This window comes from Sphaerodactylus townsendi, linkage group LG03 (genome assembly GCF_021028975.2).
Source record: "Sphaerodactylus townsendi isolate TG3544 linkage group LG03, MPM_Stown_v2.3, whole genome shotgun sequence".
In the NCBI taxonomy this organism is placed as follows: Eukaryota; Metazoa; Chordata; class Lepidosauria; order Squamata; family Sphaerodactylidae; genus Sphaerodactylus; species Sphaerodactylus townsendi.
Window position 1 is genome coordinate 24255204 of NC_059427.1, and position 26021 is coordinate 24281224.

At 46.0% G+C, this 26021-nt stretch overlaps 1 protein-coding gene across 1 annotated transcript; it reads right to left on the bottom strand.

Moving 5' to 3' along the window:
* Nucleotides 1-91: 91 nt before the first annotated feature.
* Nucleotides 92-24795, bottom strand: LOC125429435 (monoacylglycerol lipase ABHD6-like). The gene is made up of 9 exons (XM_048490555.1): nucleotides 24680-24795; nucleotides 24330-24477; nucleotides 19464-19620; nucleotides 14619-14732; nucleotides 11790-11922; nucleotides 8314-8474; nucleotides 5381-5435; nucleotides 2258-2358; nucleotides 92-886 (listed from the first exon to the last, which is right to left on the bottom strand). The coding sequence occupies exons 2-9, from the start codon at nucleotides 24446-24448 to the stop codon at nucleotides 719-721; spliced, it is 1008 nt and encodes a 335-aa protein (XP_048346512.1). The 5' UTR covers nucleotides 24449-24477; nucleotides 24680-24795; the 3' UTR covers nucleotides 92-718.
* Nucleotides 24796-26021: the final 1226 nt, after the last annotated feature.

Here is a 26021-nt window from a genome sequence, read left to right on the forward strand (position 1 = left end):
GTAGAGCTGCAAGAATAAACGAGTCAGAGTCTTAGTTGCTAGTGTCCTTCACTTCCTAGGGAAGTGGAAACAGACATCATGAAGCAGGGTCTTTTGCTGATGCCAGAGGGGCCATCTTTAATGAAGGAACAGTGAGGAAGTGGCAAATTGAAGGCCAAAACTGTCACATAGAAACATACATTACATCATGGCATTAAGAATAGTCCTTGTAAAGGAGCACACACTAAATGCTGGAGACAGCTAGAAATTTGGCAGGCTTGCTTAATAGTTTGAGGGGGAAACGGAAAGGCTGATTGCTTCTACAAGACAGGGAAGAAACCCGTGGACATTCAAATGTCAACATTCACTGTTAACAGCTTTCACGAAGTTCTGCAATTCAGTTTTAAAACTGAAAAAGATTGTTCTAAATATTGTTTGGTTGAAATGACTTTGTCCTGTTCAAAAATGTTATCCTCTGAATGGTTTCAAAACCCCAGTTCATTATTTCAGCTTATGCTTACTTAGAGGTACAGAAATGCAAAGATTAAAATGGCAAATTTAGCTTAGGGTGGAGTGGGGAAAATGTTTTAAGAACCATCTTTTAAGAACCAGCTTCCAAATATGGGATGACAATCACTTCACTCCATCACGACACCTCTACATTTTTCTTTCCGGAGTAGTGAGAGAGGAAAAAAACGTTGAATACTCCAGTTGTTTTACTCCTGAATGAAGACTCTTCCTATTTATTCTTCTGTATGCCACAAACTGAAGCATGGAATTCGAAGATCAGCTTTGCTGATTTCCTTGGTCTCTCCAATACAATAAAATGCCCACATCTATCCAGCATATGCACTTGGCAGCTAGGCATGGCACTGGCAAAAATTTTTCCACCAGCTGGATCAAGCATCTGAACAACAAAGAGTTAGTGTAAACTTTTGTTTTGATCTATGTTCATAAAGGACAAGAAAGAGCCTGTATCTGAAAGCATTGCTTACCAATACGCTAACCCAGCCATTCTCAACCAGGGTTCTGTGGTACCCTGGGGTGCCGTGAGCATGTCCCAGGGGTACCGCTGCACTCACGCCTCATTTTTTGTGGTGTCTCCCACCGCCAGTAAAGGACATGGAGCTGGCCCATGGGGCAGGGTCGCCACAGCAGAAGTCAACAGCAGCCACCCTCCAGTGCATCCTCCTTGACCCTGGGAGGGGAAGGTGGGGGTGGCAAGCAGGGGCAATGGGAGGGGAGGGTGGAGGGTGGCGGCAGGGGTACCATGAGATATGAAGAGTGAGGTCAAGGGTACCCCGGGACTAAAAAAGGTTGGGAAACACTGGATTCATATTCATAAAAAAAGGACAAGAAAGAGGCTGTATCTGAAAGCAGTGCTTACCAATGCAGCTAACCCAGCCATTCTCAACCAGGGTTCTGGCTGAGTACCCTGGGGTGCAGAGCATGTGCAGAGTGCAGCGAAGCAGCACTACCGCCCCCCCCCTCATTTTTGTAGTGTGTCTCCCACAGCCAGCAAGGACATGGAGCTGGCCCATGGGGCAGGGCCTGCCACAAGGTCAGCAGCCACCCCCCTCCAGTGCATCCCTTGACCCTGGGAGGGGAAGGTGGGGGGTGTGGCAAGCAGGGGCAATGGGAGGGGAGGGTGGAGGGTGGCGGCAGGGGTACCATGAGATATGAAGAGTGAGGTCAAGGGTACCCTGACCTCGAAAAGGTTGGGAAACACTGATCTATATTCATAAAGGACAAGAAAGAGCCTGTATCTGAAAGCATTGCTTACCAATATGCTAACCCAGCCATTCTCAACCAGGGTTCCGGGGTACCCTGGGGTGCTGTGAGCATGTCCCAGGGGTACTGTGGAAACACTACTGCCCCCCCCCCTCATTTTTGTGGTGTCTCCCACCGGCGCCAGCAAGGACATGGAGCTGGCCCATGGGGCAGGGCCTGCCACAAGGTCAGCAGCCACCCCCACCCCCAGTGCTTCCCTTCACCCTGGGAGGGGAAGGGTGTGTGTGTGGCAAGCAGGGGCAATGGGAGGGGATGGTGGAGGGTGGCGCCAGGGGTACCGTGAGATATGAAGAGTGAGGTCAAGGGTACCCTGACCTCAAAAAGGTTGGGAAACACTGTGCTAACCGTTACCTTGATCAAATACACCAGAACATATGGCTCTCTCAGGATTCAGAGAGATTGGTTTGGATCAGCAGCCTCACTCTTACTTTCCAACAGCTGCCAGCTCTGGAAATGAATTTCTTCTGAAGGCAGCTGAATACGTTACCTTATCGTTTTCTCCCCAGATAACTTGTGTTGGAGCTATTATCCTGCTTAGATGGTCCTGAAGGCTGTACCTGGACTCCACACTGGTAAAATCTAAAAAGCCTTAGAAAGAAAGAAAAACAGACCTTGTTCAGTTTCTTGTTTGGTGGTGGTGGGATGTGTTATCAAATTGCAGCCAATTTAGGCAACCTGAGAGAAACATTCAGAGTTGAGAGACATTCACTGGTGGTTTGCCATTGTACCTTGTACGCACATTGTATCAGCAAAAGGGTGACCTTGGGCTAGTCACAGCTTCTCGGAGCTCTCTAAGCCCCACCCACCTCACAGGGTTTTTGTTGTGAGGGGGGAAGGGCAAGGAGATTGTCAGCCCCTTTGAGTCTCCTACAGGAGAGAAAGGGGGGTATAAATCCAAACTCCTCCTCCTCCTCTGCCTCCTCTTTGTTATGTATCCCTTGCACCCCACATCTCAGATCACGCATCCAAGCCGGGATATTTATGAATACAAAGGTATATATGAGATATATTTCTGGGTTATATTAAGGCTAACAAATATATATGGTGTGGCACAGGATAAAATGGGCTAACAGCAAGCCTAAGGAATAGCAAACAGTCAGTAGAAAATAAATCAGTCACAGACCAGGAAAGGGATTTGGGCGTCTTAGTTGATAGTTCCATGGGAATGTCAACTTAATGCATGGCAGCTGTGAAAAAGGCAAACTCTACCCTGGGGATCATTAGGAAAGGAATTGATAATAAAACTGCAAAGATTGTCATGCCCTTATATAAAGCAGTGGTGCGACCGCACTTGGAGTACTGTGTTCAGTTCTGGTCGCCACATCTCAAAAAGGATATTGAGGAGATAGAAAAAGTGCAGAGAAGGGCAATGAGGATGATTGAGGGACTAGAGCACCTTCCTTATGAGGAGAGGCTGCAGTGTTTGGGACTCTTTAGTTTGGAGAGGAGACGTCTGAGGGATGATATGATTGAAGTCTATAAAATTATGCATGGAGTAGAAAATGTTGACAGAGAGAAATTTTTCTCTCTTTCTCACAATACTAGAACCAGGGGGCATTCATTGAAAATGCTGGGGGGAAGAATTAGGACTAACAAAAGGAAACACTTCTTCACACAATGTGTGATTGGTGTTTGGAATATGCTGCCACAGGAGGTGGTGATGGCCACTAACCTGGATAGCTTTAAAAGGGGCTTGGACAGATTTATGGAGGAGAAGTCGATTTATGGCTACCCATCTTGATCCTCTTTTATCTGAGATTGCAAATGCCTTAACAGTCCAGGTGCTCGGGAGCAACAGCCGCAGAAGGCCATTGCTTTCACATCCTGAATGTGAGCTCCCAGTGGCACTTGGTGGGCCACTACGAGTAGCAAAGAGCTGGACTAGATGGACTCTGGTCTGATCCAGCTGGCTTGTTCTTATGTTCTTATGTTCTTAAATCTACTCATTTGCTCCTTGATGTCCACACCCAAGCCAAAGCTACAGTCAATAGAATTGTAAATTCTATTAAAAAACTATCCCTTGAATTGAGATGCTGCACCCTTCCTTTCCTTCAGCTGTTCCTAAAAGCCCCTAAGTACTCCCATCCCTGATTTAATCTCGCTGCCTCAGCTAAATTACAATAGCCAGAGACTTGCTCTTCCGACCACCTATTCAAGGTGTTGCTAACGTAATCAAGGAAACAATTGGCTACCAACCCCTGGGTTTAGGACAATAGATAGAGCTGCTGATTAGCTCAGCCCTTGCAACCCAGCACAGCTGCAAGAAATGAAACCTAATGCAAAGGGTCTATTTTCCCGCCAAACTAGCGATCCACCCTAAAAAAGCCCTGCTCACCTTAAGCTCATTGCTCATTTCCAACCTGAACCTTTCTTGGTCAAGTTGGTGTGAGACACGATATTGTCCTTCTACGGGATCTCTGTGCTGGCATAGAGTCCCTGTTTTCTACTTCCTCTGCTGCATTGGAACCATTAGGTAACGTATCACCCTGCTGCCTTCCCAATTCCCTCTCTATCATCCAAACCTATTTTTCTCACCTTTTTATACCTCTAGGAACTTGTGTGTATGTGCCTCCATATCTTCCTGTATGTGTGCTTGAAACCAAATTTATATAAACATTTTAAACTTGATTTGGACTCCTTGTGTTACTCTGCGGAATGCTCCATGCTATATTTCCCTGTATACATAGTCTAAAAGATCCCCTCCCAGTCTGCCTCTCGTATCAACAAGTGAGCTAATTCCCCAAAGCATTGCCAAGCCGAGCTATTTTCCTCATTGCCAGTTTAAAGATATTCGTGTGCTGTTACACTCTTAGCAGCTGGTGGAGATTTCTTAAAAATACGTTCATAACCTGTTAAACTGGGTAACTACTTCTTCTCCTTCTCCTCCTCCTCCTCCTCCTCCTCCTTCTCCTCCTTCTCCTCCTCCTCCTCTGCATAGTGACCCTGGACTACCTTGGGGGTCTTTCATGCAAATATTAACCAGGGTCAGGCCTACTTAGCTTCCAAGATCTGATGAGAGCTGGTCAGTTTGGGCCATCCAGGTCAAGTGCTTACTGATGAGCAAACCCTCATTTTTGTTTTAAGGGCCAAACTACAATATAGGATTTTAACATGTAGATGTTTGTGTTGCCCCAATTTCCGTTTGTCTGAGACAACTCAGAGTTCAGGACTTTTAAAGTGATCTGTTGAGGGCAGTGTTAAATTCTAACCGGCTGGAGCTCTCCAAGATCCCAGGGGGAGGTCTTTCTCAACATCTACTTCCTTATCCTTTTTCTTAAACTGGAGGTGCCAGGGATTGAACTTGGACCATTGTTATGCAAAGCAGATGTGGAGGCCACTGAGCCCATCGGGTCTCCTTTTCCAAAGGACATAACTGGTGAGAAATTGACAAATAAGAGTCATTAAACTCAGATATCTCTGACAAAATGAACAAGTTCCTTCTAGAAGTCAATTCTGGACTCTCCCACATTGACATTTTTGTTGCTTGCGTGCAGAAGAGCCCACTGTTTTGTTATTGCAGCTGAAGCACTCTGTTGAGTGTAAGAAGGAAACCTGGTTTTCCTTCTGCTTCGTAGATCTCGGGTAGAGTCTGTTCATGGCTTGTACTTACATTTAATGAAAAATGGAATGTGTGGTTTCCGATCATCAATAAGTCCCTGCACGATCTAAATGGGAAGGAAAAGATACAGAGGAGTGGGGTCAGGAGTATAGAAGAAGCTGCTCTTGAGCTTCACTACGTAAATGCTTTCTGGAGGAAGAGAGAAGTATTACCAGAGGTGGGATCCAGCAGGTTCTCACAGGTTCCCGAGAGTAGGTTACTAATTATTTGTGTGTCCCGAGAGGGGGTTACTAATTGGTGAATTTGCCATGTGATTTTTGCCTTAGTTACGCCCCTCCTCTCAGCAGTAGTTCGCAGAACTTGAAGCAGTCTAGCAGGAGGTGCACCGGCGTGCGTGGCAGCCTGCGCCTGCGTGCATTCGTTTTCCGCCCAAGGACCGGCGCAGTGGCTGCGTCCTTGCCACAGCCCCACCCAGAAATGCCCCGCCCTGGGATGCCTGGCCACGCCCCCGTCATGCCCCGCCCAGCCCCATTGGCGCTATGCCACAGTTTGAATCCCACCACCATGGGAACCTGTTACTAAAATTTTTGGATCCCACCACTGAGTATTACTATATCTCAGCCTTTTCCTTTTGCCTCATTTCTTGGTTTATGTATTCCACAGTCCAAATGGAATGAACTTTAAAAAAATTAGTTTGAGATTGCTCATATTCATTTGAAACAGTTTGGGATAATGGACTTGATCCCTGTTCAACAATTAAGCAACCTAATAGGATGGATAGTCACCAAAGGAGCAGCTCTCAGTGCTGGAGCAAACCATCACGATGTTGCTGGAGGGAGCTCTAAATACCCTTCTGAGCAAACAGACATCCTGTATCGTTGAAGGCTTTTGCAGCCAAAAGCCAACTGACTGTTGTGGGATTTCCAGGCTGTGTGGGCACGGTCTGGTAGTTCTTGCTCTTATCATTTCACTTGCACCTATTCTTCAGAGGCTGATGTCACGGCATCCTACCATGACATGCCTCTGAAGATGCAGGTGAAATGCTAGGAGCAAAAACTACCAGACCATGGCCACACAGCTCGGAACACCAACAACAGCCAAACGTACTCTGTCTGGAAACATTTGGGGGATCTACACAAGGGTGACACTGCCAGAGGAACAGGGTGCCAGTTTGAAGAATACTAAATGCTGGTGCACCATCACCCCATATCTTCTTCAGTGGAGCACAGCACAGCACGCACACCATCTATCTTGTGGTCTCGAACAGTGATGGCGAACCTTTTCGAGACCGAGTGCCCAAATTGCAACCCAAAACCCACTTATTTATCGCAAAGTGCCAACACGGCAATTTAACCTGAATACTGAGGTTTTCGTTTAGAAAAACCGGTTGGCTCTGAGGCACGCGTTACTCAGGAGTAAGCTTAGTGAAGCAACTGTGCAACGCTTTCAACGGGTGAATCACGATTCTAGGAGGGTTTACTCAGAAGCAAGTCCCATTGCCAGCAACCGAGCTTACTCCCAGGTAAAGGATCATGCCCAGGCTTGCCTATATGTGTGTGTGTGTGTGTGGGGGGGGTGATTTTCCACCCTCCTCCCACATGATGAACTCTGTGTGTGAGTGCCCACAGAGAGGGCTCTGAGTGCCACCTCTGGCACCCGTGCCATAGGTTCGCCACCACTGGTCTAGAATGACAAAGACGAAGAGTGACTGTTGCATTCTCTAGAAAATGTCTGCATCGCCCTTGGAAGGCTGGGCCCAGGCTTTGAGAACCAGACCAAGAAAAGACCAAGACCCACACAAGGGAGGTTGATCTATAGCAGCTCCGCACAAGACATTATTGCTTAGCTGTGAAGACAGATTCTGATAAGAATAGCACAAATACACTGAAAATTACAAAAAAAAAATCAAGGAAAAATAGTTCTTCTACGTCAGTTCCTGGCATAAGCTTTCATAACTTAAAAGGCATCTGTTATAAGCTAACAGAAAGCCCAACAAATGGACAGAATATAGAAGGAATAACTTGTGCTGGTTATTGCTCATTGCTGTATTCCCGCATTTATTTTTGCTCTTTTTCTCCCAGGCCATGAAACCAAACAATTTCTTGTTAATCTGGTGTGCTGGTCGTTAAGCATGCAAATATGCCTGATATAAGTGTGGTTATTGGTACACTACTGGCTTTCAGAAAAGACCCGAGTGACTTCTGGACAGGCAACAGTGATACTCTGTACACAGTCCTGCAAGAAAGGGCACTTTGGGGTGTGTGTTTCTTCCTTAGGGATACTTTGCATGTTCCTCAAACACTGTTCATTACCTCCCCCCACCCCCACCCCAGATTTCAATGTCTATATGTTCTGCCCAGAGGCGTAGCTGGGCAAACCTGCACCTGGGACAGCCTCCACATTTTCTGCCCCCCCCCCCATGGCCCCCACATCACCCCTGCACCACCACTTACCTTATCCTGAATGATGGTGCGTGGAGGTGGCTGCGGCACAGTGACCCATGGGGGTGCAGAAAACACGGAGGCCGCCATCCATCCCCCCTCTGCCCCATGGACAGCATGCTCTGGTGGGGCAGAGGGGGATTTCCCTGCTCATTGCTGCCGGCTCCTGCGGAGCGAAAGCTGGCAGCACCAAGCAGGGCACACTTCCATTCCCCCCTCTGCCTCCTCCGTGGGACAGAGGGGGTTCCCTGCTTGGCGCCGCCGGCTCCCACGGCACAAGAGCCGGTGGCATCAAGCAGGGCGCCGCTTCCATTCCCCCTCTGCCCTATGGAGCCTGCTCCCTGGAGCAGAGGGGTTTCCCTGCCTGTGCGTGGGGGTGTTTTTGCGCCCCCCACGTGAGCTGGCAGGGGCGCGCCCGGGACAAGCCGCCCCGGATGTCCCCATTAGCGCTACGCCACTGGCTGCTTTCGCAATAAAAGCAGTTAAGAGAGCTATAGAAGACTGCGCTGGAGCCCCATAGCCTTCAAAACACCACTTTTTCACCTGTTTGGTTGGCTTCAGTGGGACACGGTGGAAAAGAAGTTTGAGCGTTTCTTCTGACTGTTTTATAGTCACAGGAGCGAGAGGGTTGTCATTATAGTTCTTGCTTTTCTCCAGCTCCCTCAAGTGCTTCACAAAGTCATTATCTGTTGGATACCTTAGACCTAAGAGTTGAGAAAGCATGCATAGTTGAAAACTACTTTAGTAGCAAACACATGAATGCATGAATCTGTCTTCTACTGAGTGAAACTCTTGGACTCTCTAGTCTGCCCGGCACTGGTTTTCCAGGGTCGTAGGCTGAGGACTTTCATATCACCCACTACCTGATACCTCAGTGGCAGCATTAGAGAGTAACAGCATTCATTCCAGCATAAACTGGAAGTATGCATCTATTAAGTGTATAGTCACAACAGAAAGGTGGTGGTCGTGGTTTGTGGGGGTGCTTGTGTGTGGGGGTGCTAGAGAGGCAAGTTTAAAACAAGTTCTGGCTGAATGAGTGACCATTTCAGTTCACTCAGAGTGGGTGGCATTCCAAAATATTATTAGACAGGCAAAATGGAATTACCATAAGATCTAATGCAGGATGAAGCAAGATATGCAAATGCATCAGGAAATTACAAAGGTACAGTTACTAATTAATGGGCATAAATAATGGGACCAGGTGTCCACGATCATATATCAGCATAGGACAGGCCAAACAGGTCAGTCTCTGTTCAGAAGCGTAAATGGACACCAGTTGGACATTAAGAACCATAGTAGTCAGAAAACAGTGGACAAGCAGTTTTATCTCCCAGGGCGTTTTGTTGCTGATCTCTTACAAAAACATTTCCAGCGGAATCTAATGTAAAATTGCTGGATTGTAATTCTTTAAGAAGTTCAAGATAATTTACCCTTTTGGTTTTTAAGTTCTTGGAACTCCTCACTCATGATGTTTTGTTATTTATTATTCTTCTCCACTCATTGTTATTTACAAAATATATTCCCTGCCTTTATGTCCTCGTGATGGGATGTGCCCTTCTAATATCTCGTATATTCAAACCCTTTGAGATGTTAATTAATTCCGTGATAGCCTCTTGTAACTTCCTAGTAAGTCTGCTTATCTTCTTCCTGCATTGGATTTCATGTTGATCTCAATCTGGCTAGCTGACAACAGTTGAAACTGGCCCTCATGCAGTCTCACTGGACTGAGTACTTTTTATATTGGAGCTTGTTTCCCCCACCATCACTAGTAGGCTCTAGTTTAATCAAACCAAGGTTTTGTGAGGCGTCTGCATGAGCCACTCTCCCTGATCAATCTCGTTTCAAACTGGCCTCTCTGAAACGTCTCTCTTTGTCCCATCTTCCTGATGTAATAAAATGTATTGACATTAATTAATGTACACTTTAGGCACCTGATGAAGCGAGTACTGAATCCTGAAAGCATACACTGGAATAAATTTTGTTAGTCTCAACTGTGCCACTGGATTACACTGCCATGGAAAAGTGAATCTACTCATCTGGAATCACCCTGTCCCTGGTGGGTAGTCACATTACCTACTACCAGTCTCCACCCTCCTCCAATGAGATCCAGATCTGCTCCCAAAATATTATGTCATCACACTTGTTTGGGAGGTTGACCATGAGCTAGGAAAAGTTACTTCTAGGGAAGGGGAAATCACAAAGAGTAGTGGAGAAAGAAGATGATGTGGGGCTCCATGGGTTAATACTGAAAAGATGTTTGGAGGTGTAGAGAGGAAATGTGTCTAAGGCCCTTTCCGCACGGGCCAAATACGACGCCCTGGGGACGGCAAAAAAGCCTTCCCCAGGGAGCTGTTCGCACAGGGGGCGCAGCTGCTTCGCAGCCGCGCCGCCCTAGCTCTGCCTGAGTGGCACGAAGCCACCGTTTCCCTACCTCGCTTCCGAAGCGAGGTTTATGGAAAACGGCAGCTTCGAGCCGCTGCCGTGCGAACGGCAACAGCTCAAAGGTGCCCTCCCTCCCCCTTGTCACCGTCCACCTACCGTTTCTGTGGCCGTCCAGCGTGTCGCCGAGGCCTGGGGACACGCCCCCTGTCCTGTGACGCCGGAGCAGTCGCGCAGGGCAGGGGGGGGGGGTGTCCCCAGGCCTCGGCAACGTGCCAGACGGCCACAGAAACGGCAGGTCGACCGGGCGACAGCGCTCCATGGCGCCGTCTTCCCGGCTGTTTCTGGGACCGTTCGTGCGAATCCCAATCGTGGCCATGCGGAAACGGCCTAAGATGTTCACATACCTTGATATCAGCCCCCATGTGAACCAAGCACATAGTGTGCATGAGAACCAGTGCTGAGTTAGTAGTCAGAGATCCCTAGGATTTGGGAGAGCCGAAATCCAAAATAGAGGTGTGCATCACTTTTTTTGGGGGGGGGGGGTATTTTTCATATTTTGCCCCCCTCATCAGAAAAAGCTTTAAAACCTGATTACTTGTATCAGTAAATGTTTTTTCTGCCTTTTTTTAACATTGAAAATTTTGACATTGAAAATTTTCAACTTCATTAAAGTCTATGGGGAATTATATGGGGGCTCTAGGGGCTGTTTTTCAAGGTAGAGACACAAAATTTGTGCCTAGATGCAGGAAGAAGAGAAGAAGAGTTTGGATTTATATCCCCCCTTTCTCTCCTGCAGGAGACTCAAAGGGGAGTGCAGTGGCTAATCTGAATTCCCCAGATAAGCCTCCACAGCTCAGGCGGCAGAGTGGAGAATCAAACCCGGTTCCTCCAGATTAGATACACGAGCTCTTGACCTCCTACGCCACTGCTCTTAACCTCCTATGCCAGGGGTGGGCAATTATTTTTTCCATGGGGCCGCATAAGAAACAGAAAATATTGTGGAGGGCCGGGCCAAAAGGCAGGGGGACGAGGTGCCTTTGAAAGCCCCGCAGTAGCCGGTTGCCTTGGCTGCCGGCTTCTGCGGGGGTTTCAAAGGCGCCTCGCTCCCCAGCACGGCAAGGGGGCCAGTCAGGGTCATCCGGCGGGCCGGATGTGGCCCGCGGGCCGTATAATGCCCAGGTATGTCCTACGCCAAAACGCCCTGGGAGACACGTCTTAAAAGAACCACCAAGTTGGATGAAGTTTGGGTCAGAGGGCCCAATTTTATGGGCCCCCAAAGGATGTGCCCCATCTTTCTAATGGAGTCTCCAATTGTTTCGACATCTTCTCCAGGCAGCAGGCAAACAGGCAGGAATCCAAGGGATGGAAGAGTCGAATCACCAGAAACTCAGAGGGAGCAGCAGCAGTTAAAGCCAAGCTTTGCACTGAACTCTCAGATCTCTGTCTGATAAAGTAGATGGGTCTACCTTGGGTGCACGATGGTATGGGTGCAGACCCCGGGGGGGGGGAGAAAGGATGGGGTGGCAAATCCCCCTCTAGCCCTCACTCCCCCTCCACCAGACCCCATTTTATTTCAGATTAAGATGGGCTTTGGGGGCTAGTTCCAAAATAAGCTGCTTCAGGGTTTTAACACTCACCTGCTGGACAAAGGAGGGACAAACAGTAGACATCTGATGGATAAAGAGCAGCATAAACCCCAGCAACCATTCCGCCCAAGGAAGTGCCGACCAGGTGGAAAGGCCTTCTGTTCAGACCAGTGCACTCAACAAACTAGGAGAAGAAGCATGAAGGAAGAAGCATGTGTCAGCTCTAAATGCTCGCTTAGGGCATTCTGCAAGAAAGGTGTTTCTGTTCCTGCGTGATATGAGATAGGTAGGGAATGAGAGGGACAGCAGCATGCAAGAAGGTCAAATGTTGCTACCACTGCTTGGCTGAAGAAGTTCAAGTCAGTGACCTTCATGGTGGCCAATGGGTCATTCCTTCCACTCTGCTGCTAGTGAGAAGATACACATAAGCATTGCTGCTACTTGTCCAGGATATTCCAACTGATCTGTGCTCATGAAAAATATGACCAAGAGAAGAAACTCTGACCAAAAAATATGACCGACAAAGAGACTCATTTCTTTCTTCTTTTATCCCCTGCCTGGTTTCTCTCCTTCTATTCTTCATCCCCTTCCATGTGATGTTTTGTAGTTTCCTGCTAGTATGGTTTCTAACGTTCTTGAGCAAGTATGTGTAGTGTGCTACACGTGCACTTCTTCTCAGCCTCAAAGCTAAGATCAGTCATGGGTGTGGCACTGTAAGCACAGGACTGCTGAAAGCCACTGAGGGAGTCAAGACAAAGTGGCATTTGTGGCGTTTCCCCACTTACCTTTGCTGCCCTTTGCTGCACGCTACTCTCAGCGTGCGGCATCTCTGGCGCGCGCCTGGGCTCTGCATGGAGTCATCAAAAGGCGCCATTTTGAGGAGCGCCAGGGATGCCGAACGCTGAGGGGGCGCGAGAGCGGCAGCATCAGGGTGGCTGCGTTGTCGCCGCCCCTGTAGTGGGGAGTGCCGGGGGACCCCGCGCTACTTTAGAGTAGCGCAGGGCTAAAGGTAAGTGGGGAAAGGGCCAAAGTTTCCTTTGGTCACACCACTACCCAGAAAAAGAGTAATCTGATTTGCCCTTTTCTTTGGGCTTCCAATCTCCACTATTTTGACAGTCCTGAGTATGTTTATGGATTTGGCAAGGATCGTCTGACAGCCTGTTGTAGACCTGAGTTTGAGAAACAATGTGGAAGTGGTTGAGAACATTTTCTGAACTGTCTATGACTGGCACAAACACTTGCTCTTTGTTTAAAGTGTTAAAACACTACAAGTAGGAGAAGTGGTCAGTGTGGTATGCATGATCATCTTTGATTGAAAAAGCATTGCAGTTTTGTGGTGCTTCAAAAATCTGCAGGGTTTCTGTCTTCTGTTTATTTTTTGGCTAGAAATGGTTATGGAACAAAAGAAATGCATACCTCAGAGGCAGCACTGTCTCCTATCATTCCATCTTTAATTCTCTCCAAGCTGAACAGAGAAGTTTTGTAATAGAATAATGAGGTGTCCAATAAAGCTGTGAATTCTTCTGACATGGTGAGAACTCTGGACAGAAATAGAAATTCAAAGTTCCACCATGTGTCTGTAGTACAGGGGTCTGCAACCTGCAGCTCTCCAGATGTTTATGGACTACAAATCCCATCAGCCGCTGCCAGCATGGCCAATTTGATGGGATTTGTAGTCCATGAACATCTGGAGAGCCGCAGGTTGCAGACCCCTGTTGTAGTAGCTCCCAAGCCTTGGGATGTGATGCTGTTGGATTCAAAATATCTGCTGCCTCTCTTCCATCTATATGATAGGTATGTAGAAGATAGAAGGGCATTGCTGACTCATGACTTGAGACCACCCTTTACTCACATTATATATTTCTGAACTTGTGACTACGAAGCTGACAAGATTTTCCTCTGTATTGTGATAGCATAGTGTAACCTCTATCTGTGGGTTCTGTGGGGCAGAACTTGGAAGGAGTTGCAAAGAACTAAATTTAAAACAAAATGGTTTACTTCCTTAACAAATAACCCTTTTAACATTAACATTGAACATTAACAATTTACAGTCCTTTTAGGTTGCATTTCAAGTCCTTATATTTACGATCTACTGATAATGCCAAGTCCAATTCTTCCTGCTGGTGGTTGGCTTATGATAGTGGTGGCGAACCTTTGGCACTCCAGATGTTATGGACTACAATTCCCATCAGCCCCTGCCAGCATGGCCAACTGGCCAAACTGGCTGATAAATTATAGTCCACCTGTATCTGGAGATAGAACCCTTCCTATGAATATATGAACTTCAGAGGCTTGGTGAATGGGATCCAAGATGATGAAGGTCCCCAAAAGAACTCCCATCAACTACATACATAGCAAGCCCTTAAACAAGGTCTTAAGAGCTTATAAAGAATTAAATCAAGGTCCCAGCCTGGTAGCCTTGCTTCCTCCAACTTCACCAGTTTTTGCAGCCTTCTGCTGCTTTGAGTCTCCACCCCTTTCTGGGTCAACCCATTCTGAACATAGGGGTTACAATAGCAGCAGTGCCTGGTGCCAAAAATGATTGCAGATATGCACAAATTAGTTTCTAGCAACTGTCCCAGTGATGGGATTCAGCAGGTTCACACCAGTACACACCAGTTCGGCATTCAGTTAAACTGGCGCTTGTAAACAACCGGTGGTTAAATTGTTTGAATCCCACCAGTGGAACCGGTTGTTAAATTATTTGAATCCCACCACTGAACTGTCCCATTCTCTCTTAACGGCACTTTCTCAACCAGTTACTGTAATGACAATTTTTATGCTCCATTGATCAGTTAAGAGAGTTTTAAAAAAGAGGGATGTTTTCTACAGCCGCTGCTGGTGGAACGTAACCTGAGGGCGTCAAGAGGGAAGCTTTACCTGGTGCATCCGCTTAGCCTGCTCAACTGCTGTGTAGCTCTCTCCTGGCAAGCGAGTTGTTCCTCCATGTCCAGGCAGGTCCACACAGACCACGTGCACCTTCTTTGGAATATACTTGTGAAACAAATGAAATTGATATGAACATATAGTTTATAATGTTTTAAGCCATTGTATTTAATCATATAAGTTATATGAGTGTAATTCACTGGGTACCAATCACTTCAAAAACTTACTTTCGTTGGAAGAAACGAAACTCATAGAGCAGCCTGACACTGAGCTTTGATTTGGGAAAACAGGGCCCCACCAAGGAGATAAGGAATTAGCAGAAGCTCACAAACACAAAGGGCAAAATACTATAGCAACCAAAGTCTCTGAATGGGGCAAGATGACATAGAGCAGGGGTAGGGAACCTGCGGCTCTCCAGATGTTCAGGAACTACAATTCCCATCAGCCTCTGTCAGCATGGCCAATTGGCCATGCTGGTAGGGAACTGATAGGAGATGCTGAATTCCCTGGTATCTGGAAAGCCCTCAGGTTCCTGTTTATAAAGACTCTACGCCCAATTGTGGAAAGCAAGGTGGGCTTTAGAGAGGAGTGGAAATTCAAATGGCAATGTGTGCATTATTCCAAATTTAGCCAATGGTCAGAAGACAAGGAGGGATGTTTGTAAGAGGGTATAAATTATGTTACACAAGCAACGGCCCCTTTGAACCTCCTCCCTGTTGCTAACAGAGGAGAGTTCCCTCTTCTGCGCAGAATTGAAAACAATAAATCTCTGAACACTGAAGAAGCTTGTGGATGGTTATTTTTTTGTAACCGGTCAGAGCCTTTGCTCTGTGGACAGGGCCTTGCCCTGTGCCTATCAAAATCAAGCAATGGGAGCTATGAAAATTTGCTTCCTCAGATACAGTGGTTAATGAATTTAAACTCCATTAATAACCATATATCCAATAGAAATGCTTTATAATACAGCAAAATAACATCAAATATTCAGCTGTAAAACATCGGAGAGGGCTTTTTTCGGTCTTGCATATTCCTGATTTTTTTGTCATATTTGTATCTTTTCCAGGGAGCACATGTTCGGGTACATTACTCTGTTCTCTATTTTATCCACCCAGCAACTCTGCGAGGTGCATCAGCTGAGACAGGAAGAACATGATTGACCCAAGCAGTGGTGGGATCCAAAAATTTCAGGGGAAAGTGAGGATGGGGTATGAGTCTGAAATTGTGTGCATCGAGGAATGCTGCTGTAAATTTCGTTGTGCGTGCACAATGACAATAAAATGCTTATGCTTATGCTAACAGGTTCCCATGGTGGTGGGATTCAAACAGTGGTGTAGCGGCAATGGGGCTGGGCGGGGCACGACGGGGGCGTTACTGTAAAAAACTCTTACTGTAAAAAAAAAAGTTCCTAATTTCCAGCTGGTATCTTTCTGTCCATAAAGTCCTATCATCTGCCAACAGAAACAACTACTTCTCATCTAATTGACTGCCTGTCAAATACTTAATACTTTCAAATACTTAATTTTGTTTCTAGAAATCAAAAGAAGGATACTTTCCTTAAACAAGGAACTTTACCATATTTTAAAACATGTTTTAAAACAGCCCAGCAGGAGAATTATCCCATTTTCTACCTTAAGCTAACCAGCCACATCGAACAACAGGACTTTTATATGTAGTTTTTTTTGGACCTAATGGCATTTTCTAAGGAAAGGAGAAAACAGGGGCCCAATTAGTAACCCCCCCTCTCGGTACAAGAGGCACAAAATAATTAGTAACACTCCACTCTAAAGGGAACTTCAGAAGTGAAGTAAACCTGCTGGATCCCACCTCTGGACCCAAGTCATTCAATGTGTGCCATGCCTGAATGGGGATTTGGTCCATGGTTTTTCTAGTGGCAGATTAATAGTTACACTGCAGAGGCTCTCTGATAAAGTAGATGGGTGTTTTCAGGTAGCAAGTGTACAATGTATCTCTTATGCAAGCGTAGATGTTTTTTCATGATTCTTTCCCACTCTGTACTTGAAGTGATTTATGCATATTGCAACCAGTACTTTGTTTTCTGTCAAAAATATGTTGCCCCCTGGTACTAAAATACACCAAAACCAAAATCCAGAGACATTCAAAGACAAGTGCCAATGAACTCCATCCAAAAACACATGCTAATGCAATTGCTAGTGCAGTTGTGTATGTGACTGCAAATTTAGATGCAGTTGTGAGGAGAATGCAAAAAATACCTGCAGCTTCAATAAATGAACTCCCACTCCAGACACTTTGAATGCAAAAATATATACCACACCAGGACAATCCCACTCCCACACTGTGCGAGGGAAGGAGGAGGGAGGGAGGAGGAGGGAGGAGGGAGTTTGGATTTATATCCCCCTTTCTCTTCTGTAGGAGACTCAAAGGGGCTGACAAACTCCTTTCCCTCCCCCCCCCCCACAACAAACACCCTGTGAGGTGGGTGGGGTTGAGAGAGCTCCAAAGAGCTGTGACTAGCCCAAGGTCACTCAGCTGGCGTGTGTGGGAGTGCACTGGCTAATCTGAATTCCCCAGATAAGCCTCCACAGCTCAGGCAGCAGAGCGGGGAATCAAACGCATCCCACTGTGACATATTTCTGAAGATGCCAGCCACATTCATCTTGTGGCTGAACCCACCAAACTGACAGAATTTCAAAAGTGCCTGCAGGCTCAATAAAGTAAGGACCCTTGTCATGTGTAATAGTAGTGAACTGTGAAACTGATGTCTCTGGGAAACAAGGCATGATGACGAGAACCACTCCTTTTCAGTCTTTTGAAAATGAAGTGTTTCTGTACACAGAGGTTCCATTTTTAAACTATTCGTTTAGCCACAGTTGATTTACTCAGCTGTATGGGACAAATCAGCTGCCCAGGTATCAGCAGGCACTGTGCAAAAACTAGACAAAGTAAAAGAATATTAATTTGTTTCAATAGGAAGGAGAGGGAAGAAATAAAACTCCTCTTGACAAGAGCTGTGTATGAGCTGTAGGCCCAGATGATAGCAAAACCAGAAATGAATCAGGGGTTTGGCAATTACGAGACGGTTTGGACAGGGCAGCTGGATAAAAAAACAGCAGCTAATTATACTGGACTATTTGTAGACAAAACTCATCGAAGTGAGAGAGGCCCTTTCCCCACTTACCCTTGTCGGAGGGTTGCTGAAGCTTAATTCCAGTATGCGCAATTCCAGCGTGGCCTTGGCTTCCGACAGGCCAGCGTGTCATCAAAGAAGCCATTTGAAAGAGGCACCAGGAATTACCGTGCTGAGGAGCGCTTGAGAGGAAGGCAGCGTCCAGGCGTGAAGCTGTGTTCTCGCCGCCCCTGAAGTGGGGAGTGCAGCTGGACCCAGCTACTTTTAGGAAAGTGGCCTTGAGGAGCTTAAATAGCGAGGGAAAAGGGACCAAGCTCCCACCAACTCCCACCTTTAAACAGCATTTCAAAATAGCATTTTAGAAATAAGCACTCTCAGCTTTCAAATTTCCAAACCTCCTTTTGAACCTCAGCTCAGCTGCTCTCAATATTCTGTGATTTTGGAAGAACGCCCCATTCTCATCCGGTTGTTTTTGTTTTCCTTTTGCCTGACAAAATCATTTCTCCCCATGACCTGATGATGTAAAAACCTCAACCTTGTCTATGGCTAAGTGTGGCATAGTGGTCAGGAGATGCAGACTCTAATCTGGAGAACTGGGCGTACTTCCCCACTTTCACAAGAGCGGCAGATTCTAATCGGATGCACCACCTTTGTTTCCCTACTCCTACACATGTGGCCTGCTGGGTGACCTTGGACTAGTGACAGTTCTTCAGAACTCTCTCAGCCCCACCTCTTTCACAAGGTGTCTGCACTGGGTAAAGGAAGGGAAGGAGTTTGCAAGCCGCTTTCGGAATCCTTGTAGTTGGGAAAAGAGGGATATAAATCCAAACTCTTCTTCTAAAGAGGGCTTGGTTTTGCTGCTTTTGTAATTGGCCTATGCCACTCAGTGTACTGCAAGATAAATGACTGATGATTCATGGAGCCTCATCCACTCATTCAGCCATAGTCAAGTCAGGAAGCAGATTTGGGAGCAGGCAGATCAGACAGAATCCAGTGGGAAACTTCTACACATGCCCTTTCAATGGAACTGTATCAGGACTCTTTGGGCGATTCCGCACATGATGAGTAAAAAATAGAGCTTTCGACTTGAAGTTCCTGAAGGAAAGGAGGTACTGACCTAATCCCGTCAGAAGCCATTGTTGTTCCCCACTGCAACCAGCTTGATCCCCAGCTTGGAGGGCAGGAGAATCATCCTGTGTGCTTACTCTTAGCTGGCTCTGTTCCAAGTGGCTACTGTTCTCTACGGCCATGTTCCGTCCCTATCCCCCACACATGTTATTAAAAAAAAAACTGCCACAGGAATGGAGGGGACGAAATTGGCATTTTTGATCAGCCTTTAGCCAGCCAACTGCAGCATGCCTACAAAACACTCAGCTGTGATTGAGCTGAATGGGGACTCCTGGCACCAGAGATTCCGCACTTTACTGGAATCCGAGCTGAAAAGGTTCGAAGCGTGGTTCCCTGAAAAAGTAGTAGTTCCCAACTGGAATTAGGAAATTTGACGTTACATGGGGGGGTGAAGCCGAAGCTGGTACACAAAACTCGTCGATCCCAGTGAGTTTTGTCTTGAGCACCAGGTTGAAACACTTGCTTGCTTGCTTCGGGAACCCAGGTCGAGAATGCGCGCAAGTGTGGAGATAGAGCCTTTATCCGGAACCCAACCACCACCACCACATCTTGGATCACTTTTGTCTGGGCTATAGTACTTTCAGAATAGAAAAATGGAAACCTACTTTCATTATAGGCAACCACATGTTTTTATCAAGTGAGAACCCGTGAAACATCAAGATAGATGGCTGGGATCCTGGCTTTCCATGGCTGAGGTAACAGAACTTGTAGCCGTCTTGCTCAACATATTTGATCTCCGCACGAATAAATTTACTCGCGGACCTAAAGGCAAAAAGGTTAGCAAGATGGTCAGAGAAATGATTCTGCTCAGGAAGGGTATTTTTTAGCGACTTACGTTTTAAAACCAGGATGTTTCTTTGAGTCGGATCCAACCATCCATCAGTACAAGATGCTGACAATTATAGGTCTTTCCTGCTTTCTCTTCTGCCCTTTGGACCCTGAGGCATTAATTTTGTAGATTGCAGGACCCACATGGAGTAGCAGTCATGTAGACTGGTGGGCTCCAGTGAAGAGGGAGAAAGGTGGGGTGGGGGCTGCTAATCAGCTTAGCATACAGGGGGACCCAGGCTTAATCCCTGGCATCTCCAATTACAAGGATCAGGAAGGAGGTGATGTGGAATATCTTTGCCTGAGACCCTGGATAAACACTGCCAGTCCAAGGTCGAATCCTCACTACCGTCTTAGCCAGGTTTCAGAACACAAACTAACCAGGTTTGAGGGATGACCTCCCCAGTCGAATCCCCACTACCGTCTTAGCCAGGTTTCAGAACACAAACTAACCAGGTTTGAGGGTAAGTTTGTGTTCTACTGAAGGCACCCTGGCTAAGACTATTGCAACTAAGACAAATGAACCAATAATGACTTCAATGGACCAAAGGTCTGAATCGGTATAAGGCAGCTTCAAGTGTTCAAGAGGAAGATATTGCCCTTTTTGTCTCTTCCTTCAATGGTGCTGCATTGAGTACCCCCTTTCCCCTCCTCACTGCATCCCACTCATTCATTGGCTGTTACTCCATGAGTTTCTGCTGACCCTGAAAATCAACACACCAGATGTTGGAAGAGGTTTGCACAAGGTTAATGGAATGCTACATCCAGCTCTCTGTTTAAAAACAACATACATTTCTTTGCGGAAATTCCATTATGGTTCCTGGGTTTTGTTTTTTTTAATGATCCTGCTATCAAAGACACCGCTCATCTAAAAAGTCACCAGGTCAAATGTCAGAAGACACTGCCAGATTTATGAAGGCACTGGTTTTTTTGTGTGTTGTTAAAAGTTGCCGTAGTTTCGTGGTGGCGAACCTTTAGCACTCCAGATGTTATGGACTACAATTCCCATCAGCCCCTGCCAGCATGGCCAATTGGCAGGGGCTGATGGGAATTATCGATCCTCAGTGTATCGAATTAAGGTTCGCCACCACTCTATATGAAGGATGTTCCTACATCAGATTCTGGGGTAGTGGGAAAGGGGAGACAAAAAGATCTTGTTGACGATGGTGGTTCATTTTTAGGTGATTTCCCGAAGCAATGAAGGTTCCTGGGTCTGGCATTGGAAGTTTGTGTAGTCCAGGGGTCTGCAACCTCTGGCCATGCTGACAATTGGCCATGCTGGCAGGGGCTGATGGGAATTGTAGTCCATGAACATCTGGAGAGCCACAGGTTGCAGACCCCTGGTGTAGTCTTTGTGACCATTACTTAATTTACAATTATATGTTTGAAGTAAGGTTACTAACTGTGGGATGGGAAACACCTGGATATTTTAGGGGTGGAGCCTGGGGTGGGAGAGGACCTCAGTAGAGTATGATACCATACAGTCCCCCCCCCCTCCAAAGCAGCCATTTTCTCCAGGGAAAACTGATCTCTGTAACCTGGAGATCAGATTTTATTCTGGGAAATCTGGGAGTTTGGCAACCCTAGAATGAATAAGAGCAACAACAACAACAAAAGGATACTCCTACAAGGTGGCAGAACTGCTGCAGCATGTCCAAACTTCAGAAAGACTTTTACCTCTCATGGAGCTTCACTTTCAGCCAACTCACAGCCCTCCCTGTCCCTTTCTGGATGTCAAAACCTGTTGCTTCATGTCAACTCACACTACATCAAGCAAGCCTTTCTTACAGCTCAAGAATGCCATCCTCTACAGTCAGCCTCTGAGCAGCATCTCATTCAACAGCAAGCAGGAGGCTATCTTCTAACCATTAGATCCAAGGCAACACTGCTCTCACTCTCCATCTAAGGTAACTAGAAGCACCACCAATTCATTCAATGGCAGATTCAACCACAGTCTTAGCAGGATGAAGAGAACAGGGGCCCAGAAAATCTCCCTCCCCACCTTTTTTGGCTCTGAAACATCAAGCTTGATGAAGACTTCTGGAGACTTAAAGAGCTTGTGTACCCCCATGCTCAGAATGGATTGACCCAGAAAGGGGTGGAGACTCAAAGCAGCAGAAGGCTGCAGAGCTCATAGTTTGGAGACAAGGCTACCAGACTCGGACCTTGATTTGTATAAGCCCTTAACACCTTGTTAAGGGTTTCTTTTTTGTGGTTGTAATGGGTGAGAGTTCTCCTGGAAACCGCCATCATGTTGAATCCTGTTCATCAAGCCCTTGGAGTCTTCAGGAGCCAACCCACTTGCAAAGAAGAATTGGACTTGGCAATATCAGTAGACTGTAAATATAAGGACTTGAAAATGCAACTAGACAGGTTACCTTGAAGTGTGATGTTAAATGTTGATGTTATATGTTAAGAAAGTAAAGCATTTTGTTTTTAAAATTTGTTGTTGCAAACTCATTCCAAGTTCTGCCCCACAGAACCCACGAGCTGAGGTTACACTTGCATGCAGTTTTTTATTATTTTGATGGGATACTTGAAAAGACCTTGCATCCTTTTGTTTTTGGAGCACCCTGGCCTCCCATAACTTTTGTCCATAACAAAACCATTAGGGAAGGTCTAGAGAAGAGCTGTTCTGTGTCACTGTTGAAAATTAGTCAAAGTTCAGTGGATTTAAATAAAATGTATTAATATTATGATTTAAATCACAATCTAAATCACTAGTTAGGAAGGTATTATCTTTTAAAAATTTTCATTCTTGTTGATTATTAAATTTTGAGATATAGACATAATTTGAGAGACTCAAGTGGCCTTCTTTTTTAGAAGGCACGCGTGATACAAGTTAGAGCAGTGATTTATTTTGATGTCGTCTCCCACCCCAGATTAATTTTGCAACAATATGTGAAAACTGAATGATGATTTTCAGCCCCATCCAAAGCCAATGTGGCATCATCCTGCCACCTCCAAGAGGGCTCTCTGAGGGTGGAGGGAGCAAAAAAAAAAAAAACACCTCTGCCATCCCCCACTGCTGGAAAGTCCCCTAGGGTGTCACAAGCCCAAGGGTTGAGGCACTGCGTTCTTGGCCTGAAACCCCAGGAGGAAGCCTACTTACATTGACTCCATTCCCAGGAAAACCCCGGGAACCTGTCCCCCCATACTTCTGTCCATCTGGGGTGCCAGCACAGCCCTGTCATGGCCCAGTCTTCTGGGTTTCACTGCTGCAGGACTGAGGGCCAAGGGTGTCATAAGTCCAAGGGTGTCATAAGTCCAAGGGTGTCATAAGTCCATAGGGTGTCATAAGTCCAAGGGTTGAGGCACTGAAGATGCCAACCACAGATGCAGGTGAAATGTCAGGAGAAAATATTACTGGAACATGCCCATACAACCCAGAAAAACCCACAACATCATGTTTGCTGATCCTCTAAAGTCTAGTGCAGGGGTAGGGAACCTGCGGCTCTCCAGATGTTCAGGAACTACAATTCCCATCAGCCTCTGTCAGCATGGCCAATTGGCCATGCTGGTAAACTGAAGAATTCCCTGAGCCTATGGGCTTCCTGGTATTCTCAATAACCAATAACTCATGGCAATCAGTCATTATAATGTATTTGTGCTTTAGGATTTTAGCAAATGAAGATTTTAAGGGACCCACCAAGTCCTCTTGTGGGTGGGGGTGGGCAAGCCTATGAATTAATGACCTCCAAAATGCCATGTTATTAAGAGCCTTGCTCAGGCCTTACAAGCTGAGGGCCCACTTTTTTGTCTATTTGGCAGTCCATGTGGTTGGTAATTCTCTCTGGTAAGATATGCCTTGCATTACAAGCAGGTATATACCTTGCATTACAAGATATACCTTGCATTAAAAGCAGGAAGCAAAACACAGTAGAGCTTCCCCCAGGCATGCATGTGTGTGCTGGCAACAAAGAAAACTTGGAGTCAGTTCCTAGTTTCTAACTAGTAAAAGGAGTCTTTATTAGTGAACTCCATTCTGGATAGAAAAGGGGAGAGATAGGTTCTCTATTTGAATCTGTCTAGCTAGCTGGATGGTGAGAGTGCAGGGGTAGGGAAACTGCGGCTCTCCAGATGTTCAGGAACTACAATTCCCATCAGCCTCTGTCAGCATGGCCAATTTAACACGTGTCGCAATTGTAGTTCCTGAACATCTGGAGAGCCGCAGGTTCCCTACCCGTGTACTAGTTCCTTTGAATTTCCAGTCTTCTGTGTCTCTGGATTATTATTATTATTATTATTATTATTATTATTATTATTATTATTATTATTATTATTATTATTATTATTATTATTATTATTGTTATTATTATTATTATTATTATTATTTATTGGGCTTATAGACCGCCCTCCCCTGGAGGGCTCAGGGCGGTGAACAGCATATAACAGAGCACAATAATAATTAAAATCCAATAAATATAAGTTAATATGGCTCTAAAAAATAAACCCTATCTTATTAAAATACAACATTATTAAAATTAACATTAAACTAACATTAAAACAAGATGGTGCCAGCTCAGTTCACCCAGAGCCCCAGAGGGGGGATGAGGCGGTGGATCCACTTGATGTTATAATAAAGGAGAGGGAAGCTGTTCCTACATGAAGCTGTTCCTACATGATCCTAGATAACTACTCACCATATCAGGAACTTGACTACTAAGGAAGGTCTCCAGTAGTACATCGTGGCAAAAGTAATCAAGGCAGCCACAACACAGCTTGCAGTCATCCAGAATACTGTGATCATATTGATCTCCATCCCTCCTAGTTAAGATAGATCTTTGCTACCTGCGCATAGCAAAAAGGCAATAAGAAAAAAAGGATACAATAAAATATGATACAAGAAACGAGCGGGAGCATTAGCACAGTTAAGACATGGAAATCAAAATGTTGTCTGTTGTTATACAAATTAACTAACCATGGCTGGTGCACATTACTCTTACAGAACTGGCTGAATGATAAATTTATCCTGAATGAACTTGTAACATACCTGGGACTTGAAATGCTAGTCTTTCTGGCATTGGTTTGTAGCATCTTCCTTCACTACTCTGCCTTCCGTCTGCTTAAAAGTTTATAAATGTGCATCTTCCTGGCAACTCAATGAAACACTTCGTGCCTGACGAAATGGCCTCGGTCATGAAATCTTGTAGCACGATCTAACCTTTGAGTAGTCACAAGACTCTATGTTGAAACTGAGCTGCTTTTTTAACACGTGTCACATAGTTTGGATTGCAAGCAACATGTATCAATTAGGTATCATTTTGCCCGAATTAGCTTGGGCAAAAAAGATCTTGTCACTGTGGTATGTTTCCCTGATCACCTCTAGATTACAGTATTCTAATGTGTTGTATGTGGAGCCATCTACAAAGAATGCCCTGAAGCAGAATTCTACAGCCAGATGTCTGACTGGAATGGGTTATAGGCAGTAGTGGGATCCAAAAATTTTAGTAACAGGTTCCCATGGTGGTGGGATTCAAACTGTGGAGTAGCGCCAATGGGGCTGGGTGGAAGGGACTGGGGGGCACAACAGAGCGTGGCGGCGAGGAGTATTCAAGAGGGTGGGGGTGTTCCTGGGGCGGGGCTGTGGCAAGGGCGCGGCGGCTGGGCATGAGATCCTTGGGCAGAGAAAGGAATGCACACAGGTGCCAGGCTGCCCGCGCTTAGCGGTGCACCGCCTCCTGCTATAGACTGCTTCAAGCTCTGCGCGGTACTGCTGAGAGGAGGGGCATAACTAAGGCAAAAATCACGTGGCAAAATCACCAATTAGTAACCCCCTCTCGGCACACACAAATAATTAGTAGTGGCTCAGTGTAGCTGCAGCACCCACTCAAGTGCCTGGCCTCTTGGATGGGGCTGTACGTGAACTTTCCCCACAGTTAAGATTGGAACCAGAGGCGCTGCTTTTTTCCTTCCATCTTTTAAGATAATGTGGAGAAAATCAGAGAAAAGGCCTTTGTATGGTAGTGCTTAAGTTGTGGAATGCCCTCTCCACAATAGTTGTAAGATCCCTGGATCTTTGCTCAATAAACATACTCTAGCATATGATGCAGCAGCCTAAATTGAAGAGGTAGATCAGGTATAGATTAAGAGAAAGCCAATCTATCTGAACTGGCAACGTTAGCTCCATACATTCCCCTAGGTTCCTCCCTATCAATTTCCCAGAGCAAGCATCTGGTGCCTAGATTATATTTGTGCCAGGCACCAAGGTCAGCAGTGGCTGTCTCTGCCTGTGACAAGATAACAACAATTATTATTTCCTATGCATCAATCATGCCAGGGGAGGCCTACTTCTCTAACAAGAGTCGGTAAGCCATAAAATCAGGAAAGAATGC